The sequence below is a fragment of the Engystomops pustulosus genome, chromosome 4 (assembly GCF_040894005.1).
Source record: "Engystomops pustulosus chromosome 4, aEngPut4.maternal, whole genome shotgun sequence".
In the NCBI taxonomy this organism is placed as follows: domain Eukaryota; kingdom Metazoa; phylum Chordata; class Amphibia; order Anura; family Leptodactylidae; genus Engystomops; species Engystomops pustulosus.
The window spans coordinates 110,173,771-110,197,965 of NC_092414.1; the positions used below are offsets into that span (position 1 = coordinate 110,173,771).

Genomic DNA, 24,195 nt, shown 5'->3' on the forward strand with positions numbered 1-24,195 from the left:
GTTTATATTATAAAGCATGCACCCGTTCTGCAGGGTGAGGAGACACTAGGAGGTAATAGTGAGTGGCCCATCCCTGGCAGCACAGCGAGGCAAGGCTCCCCACTGCGGACGTGACTGGAGCCCGGCCTCGGTACCACACAGCGCTCCGGTTGAGCAGTGACACTGCCTCCACAGTAAGCGGACACTAGGTAGTAACAACTCCACTGTCAGCGCCGCTCCCGACCCACATGAGGCTGCTGCACGCCGCTCGGGAGCGCGCGCCGTCCCGTTGTCTGGTGTAGTGACGTCCCAGGCGCGCCCCCGTGGCTGTGGATTCAGGGTCGGAGTTCGTGGGTAAATGCAAGATGGCTGCTGGCGCGCCCCGGACCTCCTGCCGCCTTTGACAGCGGTGACTGTGCGTGTGTACGAGACAGCTGCGGGAGGAGGCGGATCCCGGGCTCTGCTGGTGCGGCCGTGCTCCTCTGCCTGCTCCGAGCGCCCCCTCCTCTGTGTGTAGATGAGGCTGCTCACACTCCCGGGAAGCCGCAGCCACCCCGGAAACAACAAAGAGGTAAATCAGCAATGTCCCGGAGCAGGCAGCAGCAGTGATTCAGCGGATTGTAGCATCCTTCTCCCCGGCCACCCCCTTCCCCCTGCGGGCATAGCACAGGGCCCGGCTAAAGGAAAGGGTTAGAGAGCAGAATTGGAGAGACATTGCCGGCCATTGGCTGTGCTGGAGGCTGCGGGCGAGGGCTGTCCTCTGCATCTCCTCAAAGTTTCCTCCTGGAAAGCAGAGCAGGCAGCGTGCGGAGCCGCCATACGCTCCATTTTGTGTGGGCTTGTTTGTTCTGAGGAAATAATTGTAGCTGGAATAAAATGGGAAGATGCGGCTCAGTGTGCGGTACAGACACCCGCCCTGGTACCTCATGGGGCTCCGTTATCCCTCACACCTGGGGAGCACCAGAAGTTACACCACACTTGTCTGTTTCGTGTGTGATATGTAGCAGGACACTTGTCTGTTTCGTGTGTGTGATGTGTAGCAGGACACTTGTCTGTTTCTCGTGTGTGATGTGTAGCAGGACACTTGTCTGTTTTGTGTGTGTGATGTGTAGCAGGACACTTGTCTGTTTTGTGTGTGTGATATGTAGCAGGACACTTGTCTGTTTTGTGTGTGTGATATGTAGCAGGACACTTGTCTGTTTCTCGTGTGTGATGTGTAGCAGGACACTTGTCTGTTTCTCGTGTGTGATGTGTAGCAGGACACTTGTCTGTTTCTCGTGTGTGATGTGTAGCAGGACACTTGTCTGTTTTGTGTGTGTGATGTGTAGCAGGACACTTGTCTGTTTTGTGTGTGTGATGTGTAGCAGGACACTTGTCTGTTTCTCGTGTGTGATGTGTAGCAGGACACTTGTCTGTTTCTCGTGTGTGATGTGTAGCAGGACACTTGTCTGTTTCTCGTGTGTGATGTGTAGCAGGACACTTGTCTGTTTCTCGTGTGTGATGTGTAGCAGGACACTTGTCTGTTTCTCGTGTGTGATGTGTAGCAGGACACTTGTCTGTTTCTCGTGTGTGATGTGTAGCAGGACACTTGTCTGTTTTGTGTGTGTGTGTGTGATGTGTAGCAGGACACTTGTCTGTTTTGTGTGTGTGTGTGTGATGTGTAGCAGGACACTTGTCTGTTTTGTGTGTGTGTGTGTGATGTGTAGCAGGACACTTGTCTGTTTTGTGTGTGTGTGTGTGTGATGTGTAGCAGGACACTTGTCTGTTTTGTGTGTGTGTGTGTGTGATGTGTAGCAGGACACTTGTCTGTTTTGTGTGTGTGTGTGTGTGATGTGTAGCAGGACACTTGTCTGTTTTGTGTGTGTGTGTGTGTGATGTGTAGCAGGACACTTGTTAGGATGAATTCACACAGAACCTTAAATGCAGGTTTTACACAGGTCTAAGAGTAAAGGTGAGAAGATCCTCTCCCAAGTGTCACTACTCTGGGTCCAACATTGCAAGTATGGAAGGGGTTTGGATCTTTGGATTTTCACATTGGATTATATGGAAAAAATCCAGTGCACATAATGATGGGGGCGAACAAATAATTGAAAAGTGCTGTTCCTCCTCACTTTACCGCAACACTCTGAAAACCTGAAACCTGAACGTGTAGATGCACCCTTAGAATACACTCATCCAGGCAGTACATACACAAACATGACCATTTCTGCAGCCATCGCCTTGTGAACGGGGCTTGAATATTTGCAGTTGATTTTTTTTTTTTTTAGTTGCAGAAATTTCTGCATCATATTTGGCATGTGAAGAAATGTGTGCATATACATATATATATATATATTTTTTTTTTCTGCAACATAGGAATGAATTATAAATCTGCCAGGTGTGACTACACTCTAAGGCCCTGTTCACACATGGGCTTTGCGTTATCTGCCAGGTGTGACTACACTCTAAAGCCCTGTTCACACATGGGCTTTGCGTTTCCAAATGTATGGCTTCTGCTCAATCACCTATTGAAGTAGGATTACATTTAGTAACCGCAATGTAAATGCAAACTTCAAGTGAAATGCAAACGCCACATGTGAATGTGGTCTGAAGGCTCTTTCACATACAGTTCACATACATACAATGTGTTTAGTGTTTTTTTTTTTTTTTTTGCTTGCCTTGGAACATTTAGCGTTTGTTTTCTTTTAACCACTTAACGACCTGGCCCTTTTTTTTTTTTGTTTTAATTTTTCACTCCCCACCTTCAAAAATCTATACCTTTATTATTTTTCCATGTAAAGCGCTGTGTGAGGGTTTGTTTTCTGTATAACAAATTGCTGTTCATAGGGATGGTATTTAATATTCCATGCCATGTACTGGGAAGTACAGTGAAATTGGTGGAAAAATGCATTCGGACCATTTTCTTGTGGGCAAATGACATGTCTCCTTTATTCTTAGGGTCGGTATGATGATGGGGATACTAAATTTATATTGATTTTATGTTTTTCATACATTTACAAAAATTAAAACCACCTGTACAAAAAAAAATTCAAAATTTTGCCATGTTCTGTGTTAATAACTTTTTCAATTCGGTGTACGGAGCTGTGTGTACGTGTCCATTGCTACCATTTTAAGACTCTTTTGATCTCTTTTTATAGAACTTTTATATTTTTCAAAAGGCAAAAAATTGTCATTTTCGATTTTGAGCACTATTTTCCATTATGGGGTTAAACGCCATGAGTTTTGAAGTTTATGATTTTTACTGTTTTACATCAGTTCCAGGGAAAAGGTTGGGGGTGTGAATTCTTATTTTGTATTTTTTTTTATTTATTTTAATTTCTTTAACTTTTTAACATTTTTTAAATTATTTTTCAAACCCCTTAAGGTACTTTAACCCTAGGTTGTCTGATCCTACCATATACTGTCATACTACTGTGCGTCAATCACATATTGCAATGAACGTGTTAAAATGACCCAAGGCTGTCATAGCAACAGACTGCCGCTCCCCAATGAAGTCAAAGGGAGCGACTATCTAAGCGAATATGGCGGCATCACTTTTCCAGCAGTGATTGAGTGTTTAACACGTGGGTGTTTGCTACAATATGCAGCAAACACTCAACTTGTATGGAGAGGGCTCAGCCTGTGAGCCCTCTCCATACAGTGGCAGCCAGCGTGTGACATACTATTGTCACGTCATTAAGGGGTTGAGCTAACTGTATAAAACTGCATACAAAGACTACAAATTTTCTTCGAGATAAACAAGCCACTAAGGGTGCAGATTTTCAGATGCAGTTTTTTGAAGCCAAAAACAGATATGGATCATAAGGGTTAAGATCACATCATTGAGATAAGCTTTTCTCCTCTGTTTTCACTCCACTCCTGGTTTGGGCATCAAAAAGTGCATCTGAAAAACTGAACATGTGAACGCATCCTAAGGCTGTGTTTACTTGTTGCACTTAGAAACACAAAGTGCAGCGTGGACTTTATAAATAAAGATTATTATTAATGGGGAGGAGCTACTACTGATAAGCAGATGTGTTTACATCTAAAGATTTGCCTTCACAAACTAGCAACATGTGTTTTGCAATGTTTACTAGCACGTGCTGCTAGTTCCCAAGTGTTGAGTTCTAAACGGATCTGCCTTAGGCCGCGGTCACATGTTCGGCTAGTTTTGCATTCATAACGCTACACTAGCGCCCTAGTATTTTAGGGAAATGCATGTGATCGGTAACCACATCCCTGTGTCTTGTATTTCTTCAATGCTGTTCTGGAAACGTATATGCGATTGCTCCGAGGCCCACCCCAGTGCGCTAGTGTTGTGTTATGAACGATGAACATGTTACCGTGGCCTTAGGGTGAATTCATATTTTTCTGTGATCATTCCGGACACTAAAAGTGCCGTGCCTCGGGCTCCATGCATAATATTGATATGAGTTCTTGTTTCCCTGTTATGCAGAATAGCCACCAGTACAGTGTTGGCTCTGCTGCATATTGTGCATCATATATCAATATTATGCACAGAGTTTAGGGGGCCGTAATCTGGTTGCATCATTTGCGACCCGATCATGGTCCCCATAGACTTCTATCGCTCCCAGTCACGACGTGGGAAGCACAAGGTGCTTCAACGCACTGTGGACGAGTCAGTTCTGCCTATAGAGGTAGGAGGGGTGAAGAGTACTCGCACCTCCTGTTCTGGGCGAACACTTGACCTTGTGAATGAGCCTTAAGGTTTTCGACCTCCCTACTCTGCTTAAGTAATGTTTCAGTTTAAGTAATGTAACACCAAATAGAAAGGGGCTTGCACAACCAAAAGATATGTAGATGAGCTGGTGCACAATATAATCACCTAAACAACAGAGAAAGAAAGAGTATGCACCAAAAAAGCTCTGTCAATACAATATGCGATAAAATCGTCTCAACTTTATTAAATGCAAAAACGGGATACATATATGACAAACATCTAAAAGCATCTAAAACATGACATTTACACAATAATCAACTGGCGACCACTGTCCAGGTCAGCACAGTAAAGACCCCTGCTGGTTCGCCCTGTGGCGAATTGCAAATCCTCCCAACCAAAGGAATATAGGGGATAACAAAATATCAAATGTCCAGATCGCAAACAAATCCTAATGGTCTGTCCCTAAGACCTAAGTAGGCCCTAATAGCTGGCAGACACCATGTCAGCAATGGCCCACATGAATACCACATATGAAAAGTGCAAGTGCATAGGCTGTATGGGTATTACCTAAAAAGACAGTATCTAAAGTGCTCCTAGTGGTCAGGCAGGTGGGAGGAAAGCAGGGGTGACGGGCTCCCCACGCGTATCGTCGTCCTAGACGACTTCCTCAGGGGTTGGTTTAAGTTATGTAGTAATTGTTAATAAAGGGCAACGTATGAACATGGCCTATTTGCATCTGTAGTCTAATCAGAGCAGTTTTTAAAAATCACTGACTATGACATGCTCTACATTATAATTCATGGGTAGCTTGGTCCACTAAAATTATGGGCATGGGCACTGATCCATTAAATGTATTGCATCTAGTGCAGCTGTGTGCCGACCGTATACCATATAATGGCCGATCTTTACTTCATCTACCCTTAACTGAAAACTGTTTGTGTACACCCTATAGTAGGAACTGGCTTCACATTTGTATTCTTTAGAAAATTGTGGAAAAAAAATTCCGGACTTGTGTATGCCAACGTGAAATGTGGCTGTCCCCACTTCTTTCTAGGAGCTCATGCACATGGCCGTCTGAATGGACTGCAAACTTGGCCAGGAATAAGACCAGCTCTACCTTTTGTGACCTGGCAGTAGTCTCTTGCGGAGGGCCAAGCAATAAGCTAGGCCATGTGCATAAGCTCATAGAAAGAAATTGGGACATGTGCTGAGGTACTAAAAAAATGGCCTATTTCGCCTATCATGTATGAAGAGGGCTCAGCCTGTGAGCTCTCTTCATATATCCTTTACTTCACCTGTGGGTAAGTGGTTAGTTGTGAAGATGATTTTGACACAGTGATGTAGACAAAGCTTTTTTCAAACTAAAAAAAATTGTGATATGATAAAGAAAATAAATTAAACCCTTTGCGCATCACGAAGTACTATAACGGTGTGCTGCTGCGGTGATGTATGGGAAGCGGAGCTCTCTTCGTACATAGCAGGTGTTGGCTGTATAACACAGCTGACTCCCACCTTTAACTGCTCTGATGCTAGCACTGATCACAGCAGTTAACCTAACAGTGCTGCCATCTTGGATGGCCAATTGACAGCTCCCACCCTCAGACTTGTAGGCCTGTCATGGATACTGGTCTGTAATAGCTTGCTGATGGCAAGCTGTTAGAGATCCGCCGTAAAATTACAATATACTGCAATACAGTAGTATATTGTATGATCAATCAAACCCCCAAGGGGTTAAAGGACCCTATGGAGAAAAAAAGGAAGTTTAAATTGCCCTCTTTCCGTAGACCATATATAAAAATAGTAAAAATCATAAACATGTTGGGTATCACCATGTCCCAAAATGCCAGTTTTATCAAAATATTAAAATGGTTATTCCCCTGCACCCAAATGTCCGAATCACTTTATCACCATTTTTCCATCCATAATATATTTGAATAAATAATATTGTCAAACTGTCATAAAGGTCCTAAATTAATATAAATGAAAACATCACATCCTGCAAAAAAAAATGTATGCCTTATACAGGTACGTACACCAACGTATGAGAAAGTTACCTGTCCAGAATTGGCAAAAATTGTAATTTTTTGAAATCTACTAAATGATAATAAAACCTGAATACATTTATTATCCATGTGATCACACTGGGAAGGGGAGGTCATTTGGAGCACACAATGAAAGACGTAAAAACAGATCCCACTAGAAAATGCTATGTTATGGCTTTTAGGCTAAGAGGAGTAAAAAAAAAGAAATGCACAAACGAAAAAGGGTTAATCAACAGGTCACTTTTCTGCGGTGAATTGAGTAGAAGACGCTTGTGCTATATGAAGGTGTTTCGTTATATATAAATGATTTTCCTGATGACTGGTTCCCTTTATAGAAAATCTACCATCAAAATCCAGCATGATGAACCAGGGACACTTACTCGTAGATCCAGGCACTGTGGCGGTGGTAATCTCCTTATATTTACTATCTGTGGCCTCTTTCCTTCCAAAATCGGCAAAGGAAGTTTCAGAAATTAGTGTGTGTGTGGGGGGGGGGGGGGGGGAGAGTGCTGGGCAGGTGAGCAGCGGTCGGAAGGATGAGAAAGTCAACAGCACGGGGAATGTAAAAATCTTGCCCGAGTTTTTCAGCACAAAAAATGTGCTGAAAAACCTCAACTCGGCTTATACTAGAGTCAAGAGAAAAAAAACAAACAAAAAGTGTACTCCCCTTCTGACGACCCCCAGCAGGTCCTCTTCCATACATTGCGGCCCCATCATCAGCTCAGAGTCCTGGTCCGTCGCAGGAATAGTGACGTCTGACGCTCGCTGACATTTGTGCGAGCATCGGCACACATTATGATGTTTGTGAGTGGCTGATGTCAGGGTTCCTGCGACGGACCCCATGTGGACACTGAGCCGATGCCGGGGATGTGATGGATAGAAGAGCCATACCCTTTGGCAGCCCCATAACTAGATGATTTTCTCTTACTCGGCTCGGTACTCGGTTCTTCGGATCAGGTAGTAAGACACCCAGTTTCAAGGGTTTGCCATATTTTAGAACGCTTAGGTTAGCTCATAAATCCTGAATAATCCTCTAACTCCCACCCAACACAAACTTTTTTACATTTCCATCAGATCAGCCATGTTTCTGCTAGCTCATTTGACGTCTGCAATCCCAGCAGTTCCTTGGGCCCAATTTCATTCAAGAATCCTTCAAAATGTTCTACTTCTAGTTTGGGACAGACACATAGCTTCCTTAGACAGTACCCTTCAGGTATCAAAGGGTATACTGGGGTCCATAACATAGACCTGTTGTTCTAAATGTAGTATTATAACCTCCCTTTTGAACCTTTAGGGGATATTTCCAGTAAACTGATTCCTCTTAAAGGACATCTACCATCAGATTTACTCATGGTAGATGTCCCAAACATACTTGCTTGTTGTTTAGGCTAGGGGATGACCTCACTTTTTCTAAGTCCTGGAATGGCCGGATAATTATAAAAGAGACTTTATAAAAATATTCAAATAAGCTGGAGGCACCCCAGGCTACATTTCTTTAATATATTCATGTCCCTCTCCGTGTTCATGGCACCCTAGTCCCGCCTGCTGATCCGCTGACGTCAAGATCAGCAGCGGGACCAGGCTGCCATGAACATAGAGGGGACCTGCGTATATTAGGTGGAGCCGAATATTTTTATAAAGTCTATTTTATTATTATCCGCCGTTCCAGGACTAAGCGAGGTCATCCCCTAGCCTAAACAACAAGCAAGTAAGTTTGGGACAACAGTAAATCTGACAGTAATGTCCTGACAGTCTTCCTGACGGCCATAGCATCAGATAAGAGTAGGGAAATCGTCTGCTCTTTCATGGAGACCTCCATATTTCTTGCTCTTTCAGCAATCATTCTTAAACAAGACCCTGAATTCCTACCCTAAGTACTCTCAAATTTCCATATATCTGAAGATATATATCTCCCCTCCAAATCCAGAACAGGAAATTTCCTTTCGTCATCTGGATGTTAGACATATCATAATCCATTTCTTAGAGGTTTCTAGGCTCTGGCAGAAATCGGATAGTGTTTTTTTTTTCTTTTTCTTTTTTCCAGAAAGAAAGGGAAAAGGCTTATCTACAACTATTGTTCAGCTATTGCCAGATGGTTCAGACTCTCTTTCCAGCTGACTTATGAAGTGGCTGGAGAATCTGTCCCTGAGAGAATTTGTGCCCACTCTACCAGGGTGCTGGCAACATCCTGGGCAGAATAAAGGAATACTTATGATTCGGATATATTCATATCCCTCTCTCACTTTCAGGCAAGTCCAAAATTCTGGGACCGAACTTGCTCATGGGCAACAGGGTTCACATGACTGATTCTCTGGTGCATTGAAATCAATGGAAGAGTCTCTCTTTTTCCTGTCCACTTATGGGTAAATCAATGACCTTCTATTCTCAGCTGATGTCACAGAAACATTTATGTAAAGGGAACAAATGGGAGATTTATAATATTTACATGTAAATTACAATTATGGCCACTTTCACATAGTCGGTATTCTGCATCAGGAATTATAGGCCAAAACCAGCTGTGGGCTCAAAACACCGACAAGATAAAGAGCTTTCCATTATTCCCTTTCTCTTGATAGATACCACCTCTTGTTTTTGGCTTTAAACACTGATACAAAATACTCATGAAATCCTGTCTGCCTGCAAGTGGCCTATATTTAATAAATGATAACTAATTGCTTTTTGATTGATTGCCTGGTCCTTTCTTTGGGTAATGATTATTTCCTCCTAATTGGGAATGAAAACTGGTGAGTTTGCAGCATTAATATTAGAATAAATGTATGTGTATAGTATTTATTCCCTTTCAAGTGTTTCAATAAAGCGTCATGACGTTGTAAGATTTAATATTGCATGTTGCCCACTGAGTGCACATAAAAGAAATCAATGTACGGTATACAATTATGTGAATAGGTTACTTGCCTCATAGAAAATGCTGGCTAGGCAGAACTACTGCTCAATATAAAGGCATGCAAGTCTACAACAACTACTCATTGATTCCTTTTATTATCCTCTAATGTTTGTCTCTCTAAGAGAATGCTGACTTTAGTCATATTCAGACATTTTTATACTTCTGTAGTGAAAACTTACTCCAGAAGTGGATTTCTCAATGGTCTAATACCCATTTTCAGATCCATGTTTCTTGAGGCAAGTGGCCCTCAAATAAGTTTTTTTTTTTTTAATTTGTAGACAATGTTGCCATGTTTGCTTTTAGATTAAAAAGGTTTTACACAAATAAGGCTCATTTCACACTACTAAAATTTACATAGAAAAAATTACGGAGGCTCTACTACTTTTCCTCTGTTAAGCCCTTAATGACCGCCCTATTGGCTTTTTACGGCGGTCATTAAGGGTACTTCTTCTGACGCGTACGCCTTTCTGTGGCGGCGCGTCAGAAGATGATTTCGGGACATCGGGTCCTGCAAGTGCCGGGGTCGGGCTGTGATATCACAGCCCAGACCTGGCACTAACACCTGGGATCGGAAAAACTCCGATCCTGGGTGTTTAACCCCTTACACGCCGCGTGCTTACCGGGGGATCCGATCCCTCCTGCCGAAGCCCCGGGTTCCGACAAGTGATCCGGGGCTTCCAGCTCCTCTACCCGCCGGGTTCTGCCTTCCTGGCAGGATCCGGCTGTAAGTAACTGAGCATGCGCAGTTACCTTCACTATACACTGCAATACAAGTGTATTGCAGTGTGAAGGCTTGAATAAGCGATCGGACAATCGTTTGTGCAAGCCAAGAAGTAGAAAATGTAAAAATGTAAAAAAAAAAAAAAGATTAAATCATTTTATTATATAATTAAATAAAATAAAAGTCCCATAATCTCCCCAGTTACACATAAAATGCAAATAAAGTATATAAAACACAAAAACGCACGAAAAATGTACATATTTGGTATCGCCGCGTCCGTATCAATCTTGAACCCGCTCGGTGAACGACGTAAAAAAAAAAAAAACTCGAAAAACTTCCCTTAATATACAATTTTTCATCAAACACCATCACAAAAAATGTTCTAAAAAGTGATCAAAAAAAGTTACGTTCCCTAATATGATACGACTGAAAAGAACAACTCTTTTCACAAAAAATAAGCCCTCAACGAGGTCTGACGACAGAAAATACAGAAGTTATGGCCCTAAAAAGAAAAACTATATAAATGAGGTATCACCACAATCGTAGTGAGCCAGAGAATAAAGATAAAATATTATTTTTATGTTACGGTGAGAGGGGGGGGGGGGAAGTGCTAAAAATCAAAAATAAAAATTGATGATTTTGTTTGTGTCCCCCTTGAAATAGTTAATAAAATCTCATGAATAAGCTATAGACCCCCAAAATGAATTATCTATACATTGCATCTCATCCCGTAAAAAAATAAGCCCTCATATGTTTGTATTACCCCAAAAAATAAAAATGTATAGGTTGTACAATGTCACAATACAAATCTGCTGTGAATGGCGCCTCCATTCATTCTATACTTGGCTGTGCGCCCGTACAGCAGTTTACCACCACATATGGGGTATCAGTACACTCGGGAGGAATTGGGCATCAAACGTTGCAGTGCGTTTCATCATTTAATTTATTCTGAAACTGTCAGTTTGGCCTAAATGGATGTATTTTCCAAAAAAATTCCATAGTTTCTAAATCGCAGGTCCATATTGTTTTAACCCATGTGAAACACTTATAGGGTTAATGGACTTAATAGAAGTTGTTTTACATATGTTGAGGGGTGAAGTTTCTATAGTGGGGTAATGTATGTGGTTTTACTATTATTTAGGCCTTTCAAAGTCACTTGAAAACTGAGTTGTCCCTCAAAATGTGAGTTTTGGCAATTTTCATGAAAATGAGAAAAATCGCACCTAAAGTTCTGCGCCTCATAACATTCTAGAAAAATGAGAAGATGCATAAAATATCATCTCAGCATAAAGCAGACATTCCGTAAATGTTAATTATCAAGCTTTTTGGGTAGTTTTTCTTCCTATCTGGAAAGCAGAACATTTCAAACTTGGAAAATGAAGAATTTTTACAAACTTTTGCCAAATTTTCACTTTTTTTCAGAACGAATCGCAAAACTTATCACTTAAATTTTATAACTAACATGAAGTACAATGTGTCACGAGAAAACATTCTCAAAATCACCGGGATATGTTAAAGCGTTCCGAAGTTATAACCAATTATCGTGAGACATGTCAGATTTGAAAAATCGAGTCTGGTCATTGAGCTGAAAACTAGTGTCGGTGATAAGAGGTTAAAAAAAAAAAAAACGCATGGATAACGGATCCATGCTAAACTGACCATAACAGATGACCTAAAATTTACATTGATGTCACTGGGATTTTTAACTGATACATTTAACCTCCATTAAATCTCCATTCTTCACTATTTTAACCGAGGGAATGAACGGTACTGTGAATTTAGCCTAACACCATACCGACATTTCATATACTGCAGTCTCATAGAAGTGAAAAGAGCAATGGTCACGTGTACCATACACTTGGAGTACTTGTGGCTCATTCTCCTGCTCACTGGGCGTCCCAGTGGTCTGATGGCCAGTGTTCATCCACTATCCACAGGATGGGGGATAAGTGTTAAGAGAACACATCTTTTAATGGCATTGGCCCAAGTCTGATTCTTTATAGAATGATTACAGTACAATAATTTATCACCCTTTCACGCCATTCCGTGTCTATGGGAGTGCTGGTAATAGCTAAGTACAGTTGGTTAATGACAGTAGCTACGTGCTATTTGTGTCCAAACCCCCCGCCTTCCTCCCCCTCCCCCCTTCCCGCCAAGTAATTAAACTGAACCTGAACACCTCATCTGCTGCAGAACCTCATTATACACATCTTTGCTGCTGCAGAATCTCATAATACGCATCTCATAATACGCATCTCATCTGCTGCAGAACCTCATAATAAACATCTCAGCTGCTGTGAAACCTCATAATACACACCTCAGCTGCTGTAGAACCTCATAATACATACCTCATCTCATATGGAACCTCACTGCTGACACAGATCCTTCTTGCGTACATTTGAGGTGATTAATATTTTTAGTCTATAAGTCTGCACCAATCCACACATGCAGAAAGACATACATACAGGCAGACACACACATGCTGACAGACACAGATGCATGCAGACACATATGCAGGTAAATATACAAGCTGGCAGAAACATTATCACACAAACAATACACTCGTTATATGGATCTGTAATGCACATCCATGCATGTCACCACAAACCTTGTGTCTGCAGCAAACCCTGGTATAACACAGAGTAGTTTTCACTGTGCTCCTCCTCTACTCTCGTCCCTATATCTCAGCTGCCAGATATCAGCTTTCCCTGCAGCACCAAGTGAAGAGGTGATGGGAGAGGGGTTAAAATATAATGTACTGCATCACACAGGGCTTTGTATATTTCAGTAGCCTGTGCCTGTGCTGTGCTTTGTTTGAGTTCAGATGAGTGGGGGAGGAACAGCGCATGTGGGCCCCCAGCAGCTCTCTGGGCCCTGGAACTTGCCTACGTATGCTGGGTGCCTTGATGGTATGCTTGTCATAGTTTAAAGAGTAACTGTCATTTAAAAAAAAAAAAAAAAGTCCACCGATGGTCAAATACCTATGTATACATGATAAATAGATCACAGTAACCTGTATAGAATGTCTGGTCCTCGTAACAAGCTAAGGTATTTGCTTAACAACAAGTATTGCACAAGGGTATATACAGACCAAGGGTGGACACCACCTGACACGTTTCACCTTTTTTTCCTCAGGGGTGTATGTGTATGTAGACCTCTGTATATGTCCTCTATACTCTTATTCCTCTGGGTATTCCTCTATTTTATCAGTCCTGGGCAGGTATAGGATCTGCTCTCGCAGTCGGTCCACACAAGGCATACACATGGTGTCAAAGAGCCGATAGAAGTGCATTTGTCCACAGACAAAATCAGCATTTGTGTAGTTGTGTAGTTCTTCCTATTATAATTATGTCTTCTGTTGATCCATAGCGGATTTAGACTTTCTTAAATCTGCATGAAAAGTGTAGTAAGCATACCCCTTCAGGAGTCTAATGCAGATCAGATGAAGAAGAAAGCGCATTAGAAGCGGACTAAAGGCAGTGAATTAAAACTATTCCATAATTTACTAACTTTTATTCCCGTTTTTTGACAGTGGTGGACATGAGGACAACGGCTGTCTTTATTGCAAATGCCATAATAAGGTATTGGATTATTTCATTTTTTTTTCTGCTTTTCCAATTATATTCTATGGAAGCTGTCCCCCAATGAGAAGACTACCCCTTTAAAAGACCAGTTTTATGTGCAAAATTGGGCAGACTGCTCAAAAATCTTATATATATATATATATATATATATATATATATATATATATATATATATATATATATTTTCCTGTTATCCATGCTAATTTCCAATACACACCCCATCACATTGAAAAACATGCGACAATCGCAGAATTGATAGACATGATGTATAATAGATGACGAAATGGAAACAAAATATTTTAAAACATTTCGGTCTGCTCAGTATTGGCTTTTCCATGCCCCAAAAAACCCCCAGTAATACAGCTTGGCGTGCTGTCAATGATGTTATAAATGGGTTGTCGGTGTGCGCCCCCTGCTCTCATTCTAGTTTTTCTTGGTTCACCCAACCACTGGTACATACAGGGTCGGACTGGGGGGCCTAGGGCCCACCAGTGAAATAGATTCTGGGGGCCCACCTACCTCTACACGGAAATATTACCTATATATTCTTAACCCCTTAGCGATCGGCGCCGTAACTCTACGGCGCTGGGTCCTGCGATTAGCGCTCAGCACCGACATAGGGGGTCGCGGGATGTCAGTGGTAATCTACCACGTACATCCCCGGGTAACACCCGCGGTCGGAGTGGGCTCCGATCGCGGGTGTTTAACCCGTTAAATGACGCGGTCAGTGCGACGGCGGCATTTAACTTGCCTTTGGGAGGGAGCCGATCGTTGCTATGGCAGCTGTGCAAACGGAGGCCCCTGCAATAGCTTCAGGTATCTGCAGGGCCAGATTAAGGGTCCCACTGGTATGGAGCAGCTCATTTAGGACGGGGCCCCCCTGCTTAGCAGCAGATGCCGGGCCCCTCTCAAAACAATATTTGTAACAAGATACCAGATACTTAGACTACATTCACATGAACGTATGCCCGCTGTCCAGTGCTGGTGAGGTGGAGGGATGTACGCTGCACAAACTGGGAAGGTAGGACATCTTTTCCTTGTGCATGGAGAGGTACGATGCCACACATGTGGGGACATATATGGGGACATATATACGACCGCAAGCTTGCGGCCTCATATACATCCCATGGACTGTCATGTAAATGTGGCCTTTTTAAAATACAATTGCCACAGAGACCAAAAAAAATGTAGCTGGGTTTACAGTGATAAAGTATACAACTTGCATACAAATTCAACTTAAGAACAAACTTGCTGAATCTACCTTGAGACTGCCTGTACTGTTACCAATTAAAACTACGACAAGACCAATATTCGAAACAATAGCGCTACAATTTAGAAATAATCCCTCCAAACTGCGACCTACAGCATCACCACAACATAAAGAGAATACCAACACCCTGATAAAACTGTAGGATACCCTACACACAGACCAGTATTTACCACCATATAGTGACCATATAGTAGTAGATACCAGTCCTGCACAGAGGCTGCAGTGTAATCCAATGACTTACAGGTGATGTCCCTGATTCTGTCTCCTCCCTTCTGTCTTATCTTCCAGGAGACTTCTTCCATCCATGACTCTGCCGGTTTATAAAACAGATATGGTCGGCAACATCCTATATACACCTCTCACCTGACCCTCACATACACAACTGATCACATTGTGCCCTCGCACATATTTTATATACCCTTCACCTCACAAGTGACCACACTGTTCCCCTACGTATATTATATACACCCCTCACACCACAACTGATCACTCCGTGCCCCCACATATATCATATATACCCCTCACACAACTGACCACACTGTGCCCCACATATATCATATATACCCAACACACCACAACTGATCACTCTGTGCCCCCACATATATCATATATACCCCTCACACCACAACTGACCACACTGTGCCCCCACATATATCATATATACCCAACACACCACAACTGATCACTCTGTGCCCCCACATATATCATATATACCCCTCACACCACAACTGACCACACTGTGCCCCACATATATCATATATACCCAACACACCACAACTGATCACTCTGTGCCCCCACATATATCATATATACCCCTCACACCACAACTGACCACAATGTGCCCCCACATATATCAGATATACTCCACCAGCTGTGGTCAAAGGGTTAGAACTCACAGGTTTGTGCTGATTCTGGGTGTTAGCAGTGGGCTATTGCTGCAACGTGCAGCAAAACCCATGTCTGTATGACGAGAGCTCGCCCTGTACCCTCTCCACGCATGCTTAACACCTCCATTCCGTAATGTTACGTCAGGGAGCGTTTAGGGGTTAATATACTGGGCCATGTATTATATATGCTGGCCCTCTTTATTATTTAATATACCAGGCCCGAAATAAATTAAGGGTACTGTCACACATACCAGTAGCATAGGGGGCTGTGCCTCGGCCTGATCTAATTAGCGTTGGCAGTGAAACTCGTGTCATTGTTCACGCAAATAGGTTCGGGCCGAGGCTTGGCCCCTGTGCTAGCGCTGGAAAACACAGCGTTAGCGATACATGTAACTGCACTCTTAATATACTGGGCCCCCCCTCAATTTATTGTTTAATATACTACCCCCCTTGTCAACCATTTTTATATATTGGGCCTTAAATAATTAATAAATATACTGGTACCCCCCATAATGAATAAATATGCTGCCCCCCCCATAATGAATAAATATGCTGCCCCCCCCCATAATGAATAAATATGCTGCCCCCCCCCATAATGAATAAATATGCTGCCCCCCCCATAATGAATAAATATGCTGCCCCCCCATAATGAATAAATATGCTGCCCCCCCCCATAATGAATAAATATGCTGCCCCCCCCCATAATGAATAAATATGCTGCCCCCCCATAATGAATAAATATGCTGCCCCCCCCATAATGAATAAATATGCTGCCCCCCCATAATGAATAAATATGCTGCCCCCCCCATAATGAATAAATATGCTGCCCCCCTCCATAATGAATAAATATGCTGCCCCCCCCATAATGAATAAATATGCTGCCCCCCCATAATGAATAAATATGCTGCCCCCCCATAATGAATAAATATGCTGCCCCCCCCATAATGAATAAATATGCTGCCCCCCCATAATGAATAAATATGCTGCCCCCCTCCATAATGAATAAATATGCTGCCCCCCTCCATAATGAATAAATATGCTGCCCCCCTCCATAATGAATAAATATGCTGCCCCCCATAATGAATGAATATGCTGCTGCCCCCCATAATGAATGAATATGCTGCTGCCCCCCATAATGAATGAATATGCTGCTGCCCCCCATAATGAATGAATATGCTGCCCCCCCATAATGAATGAATATGCTGCCCCCCCCCCATAATGAATGAATATGCTGCCCCCCCCCCATAATGAATGAATATGCTGCCCCCCCCATAATGAATGAATATGCTGCCCCCCCCATAATGAATGAATATGCTGCCCCCCCCATAATGAATAAATATGCTGCCCCCCCCATGATGAATAAATATGCTGCCCCCCCCATGATGAATAAATATGCTGCCCCCCTCATAATGAATAAATATGCTGCCCCCCTCATAATGAATAAATATGCTGCCCCCCTCCATAATGAATAAATATGCTGCCCCCCTCCATAATGAATAAATATGCTGCCCCCCTCCATAATGAATAAATATGCTGCCCCCCATAATGAATGAATATGCTGCTGCCCCCCATAATGAATGAATATGCTGCTGCCCCCCATAATGAATGAATATGCTGCTGCCCCCCATAATGAATGAATATGCTGCTGCCCCCCATAATGAATGAATATGCTGCTGCCCCCCATAATGAATGAATATGCTGCCCCCCCCATAATGAATGAATATGCTGCCCCCCCCATAATGAATGAATATGCTGCCCCCCCCATAATGAATAAATATGCTGCCCCCCCCCATAATGAATGAATATGCTGCCCCCCCCATAATGAATAAATATGCTGCCCCCCCCATGATGAATAAATATGCTGCCCCCCTCATAATGAATAAATATGCTGCCCCCCTCATAATGAATAAATATGCTGCCCCCCTCCATAATGAATAAATATGCTGCCCCCCTCCATAATGAATAAATATGCTGCCCCCCTCCATAATGAATAAATATGCTGCCCCCCTCCATAATGAATAAATATGCTGCCCCCCTCCATAATGAATAAATATGCTGCCCCCCTCCATAATGAATAAATATGCTGCCCCCCTCCATAATGAATAAATATGCTGCCCCCCTCCATAATGAATAAATATGCTGCCCCCCTCCATAATGAATAAATATGCTGCCCCCCCCCATAATGAATAAATATGCTGCCCCCCTCCATAATGAATAAATATGCTGCCCCCCTCCATAATGAATAAATATGCTGCCCCCCCCATAATGAATAAATATGCTGCCCCCCCCCCCCCATAATGAATGAATATGCTGCCAGCTCCCTCAATCATGAAAGGGTGTGTGGCCGCGTGGTGACGTCATCACGCGGTCGCGCATCCAAGTTCAAAGAGCGATGTGCGCCAGGGCTGTCTTCCGGTCACATCGCTCTAGTAATAGTGCTTGTGCGGCTGGAAATGGCCGCATCGAGCACTATACGGCACTATACAGTACCTTACTGCTGGGTGTCGGCCGGGGCCCATGGTGGCGCCGAGTAGATTATCATTGGCGCTATTGCAGTGCCAGGCCGGGGCCTCTACAAAATATTCTGGGTCACGGGGCCCGGCGCTGGTGCTACAATCCGGCTCTGGGTGTCTGGGACAGGGGCCCACCGAGGAATACCCCGGCCCCCAGCCAGGCCAGTCCGAGCCTGGGTACATGTAATATTGAACAGTGCTGACATCACAGCTCATGCTTTTTGCTGGAGTCATAGATCAAGGCCCCAATTCAGATTTCTACAGCAAGTGACGATAGCTGACAAGTAGAAGAACGGAAGACATTGCAATACCTCAAGAAGAATAGATCTCATATTTCAGGTTTCATGTGGCTGTTCTGATACCAAACATCAGGCCCTAATTGATTGTGAAGTGTATTCTGTGTCATCGCATCAGATTTCAATAGTATTTTAATCCATTATGCAGTAATTTTAAAATTGAAAAAAAATTATTCTGACAATGGAATTAATATATTTAATCTTAAACCTCTTATTTACTTGTCCACAGTGCTTCATTATAATATGTGTTTTCTATTTTTTTTAGTTTGTTTTGTAGTTGCCAGAAGGATGAGCCATTCTTTAGAAAACTCCATTCCATATGAAGACTACCTGAGAATGAAAGCCCAGACTATTCCTCCCCACCGCATGAAAGATTTCTTAGATTCACTGAATGGCAAAGGAGCAGAGGAAATGCAACAGTTTGTTCATTCACCAATTTCCGTATATCAACAGAGGAACCATTACTTCTACATGGACAATTCTGATGTGGCTGGTTCTTTGCTGGAGCTAGCTAGACCTATCGCTTCTCCTTTACAACATTCTACTGTTAGTCCTGTTGTCCCTCTTGATCAGCATCATGTCCCTGTGCATCATGTCCAGTTGCGACAAGGCCACAATATTGATGTTCAGCCAGGCCAACCAAATAAGACTCTTCAGCAGCAGGTTGATGGCCAATCTGTTTCTGATGGCCAGAATGCTAGCATTGTCGGTACATCTGCTTCTCAAGATCGAAGACCTTGCTCTTCAGGATTATCTCAACCTGTGAAAAAAAGGAAGTTTGATTTGCCTGTTGAGGACAGCTACACTATTAACCATGCAGCTTTACAAAACACTCCTGCTACAGTCGTAGCACTGCCTTTGCAAAGTCAGCAACAGGCTTACATTCCTATTCGTCAGGAGCTGCTCACTGTGGATAGTAGTCAGTTATATGGGCTAGTACCTGCTAGTACTTCCCCATCTGGACAACTACCTAATGTGGAATCCTGGGCGATATTCTCTGCCCATGCAACCTGTCCAGAATCTCAGACTCTAATAAACACTTCTGTACCTCAGGACAGTTGTGGAATAGTTCAGATGGGCGAGATTCCAATGCACACAAGTAGTGTTAAACTAGAAGATAGCAAAGAGAGCTTTGATGTCAAGAAGAACATGACAGATAAAACCATGCATGCTGCTGGTACATCAGGGTTTTCCATGCCATTGTTAAACATGAATGGTAATATTCAGATTCCCTTATCCTTACAAACAAGTGGACGTCTGTACCAGTCTACAAAATATTGGGACCAGCAAGTACAGGTAAACTTTTTCTTTAGAAACAGTTTTTCTAAAAAGGCTGAGTGTGTTAATATAAACTGAATATTTTGCCATTTAAAAAGGTTTGCATGTGAAAAAAGTCCTCAAATGTTAATCCATTAGTGATGCTAACATGAGAAATATAAATTTTAACCCCTTACTTACCAATTTTACTCAGCAGTGTGGACGGGTACTAGCGGATAAGATGTTTCCTGACGCCTCTGTTGTGCTCCGGCACAAGATGCTGTGTGTTGACAATGTACTTGGATCATCATGGTACAGGGTTTAGCTAAACTTTCATTTTAGCTTATAATAATTCTCATATAGAAAAAGAGAGCTGAAACAGATCAAACACAATGACGCACTCACCTTGACTATTTCACCTAACCAATCACATACTTAGCACTGCTATGCCCACACCTTCTTCCCTTGGATCAAGATGCTTATCTTGTTTATGGAGCTTCTCCCCTCTTCACTCTGCTGGAAGTGGCTCTGTGCATCCTCCCTCTCTCCCCTGCTCTAGTAGCATGGGAGATGCACATTCATGTAAGAGGAATCTGATCAGGCAGGGAGGATCTGCCCAAGCATAGTCAGAAAGGTTGGATCCATGGGCAACCAAAAAGCACAACAACAGGACTGATGGAGACGGGTTAGAGTTATATATCACAACAGTGAATTAGAGAACTTGTTATTTTGCCATCCTGAGTACAGGCAGTCCCCGGGTTACATACAAGATAGGGTCTGTAGGTTTGTTCTTAAGTTGAATTTGTATTTAAGTCAGAACTGTATATTTTATCATTGTAATCCCAGCAAGAACTTTTTTGGTCTCTTTGACAATTGGATTTTAAAAATGTTGGGTTGTCATAAGAATCAGAATTAACCCTAAAGCTTCATTGCAGACACCTTCATAACTGTTATGGCTGATCATTGTAGCCTAGGGCTAAAGCACAATAAATTACCAATATCCAGAGGTCCGTTTGTATCTAGGGGTCATATGTAAGTTGAGTGTTCTTAAGTAGGGGACCGCCTGTATATTTAAGAGTTTTGTGTGGTAATACCCCTCCATTGACATTATGAAATGTCTGCCTTTAATTTTATTGATTTCATATATGAATTTTTTTAATGGGAATGTTGTAGATGTATTCCAGGAATTTTCTGCAGCAGAGGCCTCTGTGCAATCATAATCTAATATGTCTGCTATCAAATTCTAGTTTATGATATGTGAACAGTGTCTTAGCTTGCACATATAGCTCTCCAAAATTCACATTCATTATGCAGTAGTTCTGTACAAGATGCAGCTGGATTAGATTCTACCATTTAGATATTTTGGGCTACTCTCCACCCCCACACACAAATGTGATTTACACTTTTACTAAAGGGAACCGGTTGCCAGATTTTACCCCACTAAACTAGTTAGGATATGATGTATACTTCCTAGTATTGCTTCTTTTATGTAAAATTTAGTCTGTTTACCTATAAATCTACTCAAAGATCGAGTGAAAGTAAGCAGAGAAAAGTCTTAGAGGCTGTAGGAAAGTGTTACTTTAGATGCTTAAATCTGTTTCATGGATCATAAATGCTTGCAACTATTGAGACGGTAAAAATTAAATATATATATTTAATATGCCTCCCCTATCTCTTTTCTAGCCTCAAGGTGTGCAGTGTTCCCCATCTGAGCCACAGCTGCGAATACAAAACAATAGTGATTTTCCTTGCACTCTTAAGCCAGAAGAAGGAGCTTTGTTCTGGAGGACTTGGGCCCAGATTAAAAATGCAGAAACTCTCAAGGAATCTGAGAACAAGGCAACATGGATAGGAAGTATGCATCATTATTCACCGTTTGGCATAAAATAATATTCTTAAGATACCTGCACATTTGGTTGGAGATTGAAGTTTCTCATTAGTTTTCTCACTAGTTAACATTCTGAATTATTTATATCTGCTTTTATTCACAGCTCATTGTAACCTTTGTAATATTAGAACAATCACACGTGTATGTGCGTCTGGTATTGCAGCTCTGCTTTATTAGTGCACACGCTTTGGCCGCGTTCACACTTTGCGCTTGGAATTTGTTATGAAACGCTTTGCAGGTGCATTGGGTGAAAAGACTTAAAGTGAAGAAATCTTTAGAAAATATCTATATTGGAAATATCTTCATGGACTGAAGGAAGACATGTACATTATATGAACATTCATTGGAATAGAAGATTACAACAACTGTGAGCTCTGGTTAGATTAAGACATTTTTTAAATTTTTACATTTTTTTTTTAAATTAGCATTAGGTGAAAAAGTTGCATTACTCATTGGGAAAAATCTATTATATTACATTTACTCTGAAGACCTGTTCTTGAAAGTTTAGCAAGTACATGTAGTGCAAATGAAGTAGAGGTGAAGCAAAGCAATTGGTGCATGTTGCCTGTATCTTCTGGTCATTCTGCGTGACTCATCTAGTATAGCAGTCTTCTCTATAATGAGGCAAGGGTGTGACTATGGTTTGCACTAGCTGTAACAATTTTTCCATTCTTTCCAGAAAGAAGACCTTTAATTTTTAAAGAAGATGTGCTGTCCGTTCCAATTGCAGAATTAAATTATGGATTATGTTTAATAACCAAAGAAGCCCGGAGGCATGATGGCTCATCTTATGATGCAGATATGATGTATTATTTGCTCCTTTGTGTACAAAAGGTAAGACTTTGACTTTGGTTCTGGATTTTATCTGCCATAAAATAAAGCATGATAAACCAGATGCATTTAGTCATAGATCCAGGCACCGTGACTGTGGTAATCTTCTTATGTTTCTTATCCATGGCCTCCTTCCTTCTGAAATCAACTTTTAAAATAATGCTAATGAGTCTCTGTGTTGTATGTTCACAAGCTATTTCACTGTGCAGAGCACTTCCATCCTCCCATTGTGCGAGATTACAGCAAGCGGAGTGGGGGTGGGGCATTGGCATCTGAGTTTGCACAGAGTAACGGCCTGCTATCGCCCCAAGAGCCTTTTGACTCATAATTTGAAATGCTGGCTTTTTTTTTTTTTTTAAATTTATGTGCAGTAAATGGATTTAAAACAATCCGACCTCTTACCAAATAAGAGGTCGGATCGTGTACCGGCGCGGTGGCAGTCGCCGTTATTCATTAGGGGGCATGCCCCGGCAGCGGACACATTGTACGAGAAGCCGGCAGCATCGCATCGCTGCCGGCTCGCAATGTGAATAAGCCAGGTTACAGCAATGCTGCCGGCTTCTTGTACAGTGTGTCCGCTGGCGCTAATGAATAACGCCAACTACCAGCGTGCCAGATACATTATCCGACCTCTTATTTGGTAATAGGTCGGATCGTGTTAAATCCATTTACTGCACATAAATTAAAAAAAAAATGGCTAGGGAGAAAGGGGCTCGGGGGAGGATTATGTGGGGCACATTTGGTCTGTGGGTTTTCCGCGGTGACTGGTCCTCTTTAAGGGCTGCACAGAAAATCACCTACGCTATCTCTAGTAGCGTGACTGTGTGTTTAGACATGGTGCGGGCCCAGTGCCACTGCATAATGCACTTCTATAGCGGCTGTGAACTGGCTGTTTTTGCAGCTAGCTGATGCATACCATATACTGACATGTGTATAGAGCCATAGTCTCCTGACATGTCCCCTGCTGGTCTTGTACTTGTCCTGCAGCAATTATTTGATTATACATGTTGTAAAGATATAGCGATTAGGAAATGTATATATAGTCAGCTGCTGCAGCCTTTTGCATGGTAGGTAGCATGTACTCCAGTGAAAGATTAAAATGGGAGCTATGGAGGAGGCAACACTAGCTAACCTCCTCAGGAGTACTGGCACTACCACCCCCTCTGAAAAGAACTATTACAGTGTAACAAACCTTTTTTATTCTCTTCTTTTCCTAGCATATGTTTGACAACAACAGGATTGATAACATTTTTGCTGACCTTTACTATTCAAAATTTTTGGAAAAACTACATGAAGTACTTAAGGGATATTGCCCAAGAGTCAATCCATTTGGTAGGTTCTATTTTATCGTTGCATTCATCA

The 24,195-nt window shown here is 42.3% G+C and overlaps 1 protein-coding gene across 2 annotated transcripts in view; it reads left to right on the forward strand.

Moving 5' to 3' along the window:
- Window positions 1-243: 243 nt before the first annotated feature.
- LOC140126972 (transcriptional regulator QRICH1-like) overlaps window positions 244-24,195 on the forward strand; it is a 36,159-nt gene continuing 12,207 nt past the window's right edge. Inside the window, exons 1-6 of one of the 2 annotated variants that reach the window (XM_072147066.1) lie at window positions 244-550; window positions 13,840-13,888; window positions 19,123-20,153; window positions 21,798-21,969; window positions 22,682-22,836; window positions 24,051-24,165. In XM_072147066.1, coding sequence (XP_072003167.1) covers window positions 19,146-20,153; window positions 21,798-21,969; window positions 22,682-22,836; window positions 24,051-24,165 — 1,450 coding nt within the window. In that variant the 5' untranslated portion in view covers window positions 244-550; window positions 13,840-13,888; window positions 19,123-19,145. The remainder of the gene's footprint in view (window positions 551-13,839; window positions 13,889-19,122; window positions 20,154-21,797; window positions 21,970-22,681; window positions 22,837-24,050; window positions 24,166-24,195) is intronic. The other variant, XM_072147067.1, reaches the window with a different exon arrangement.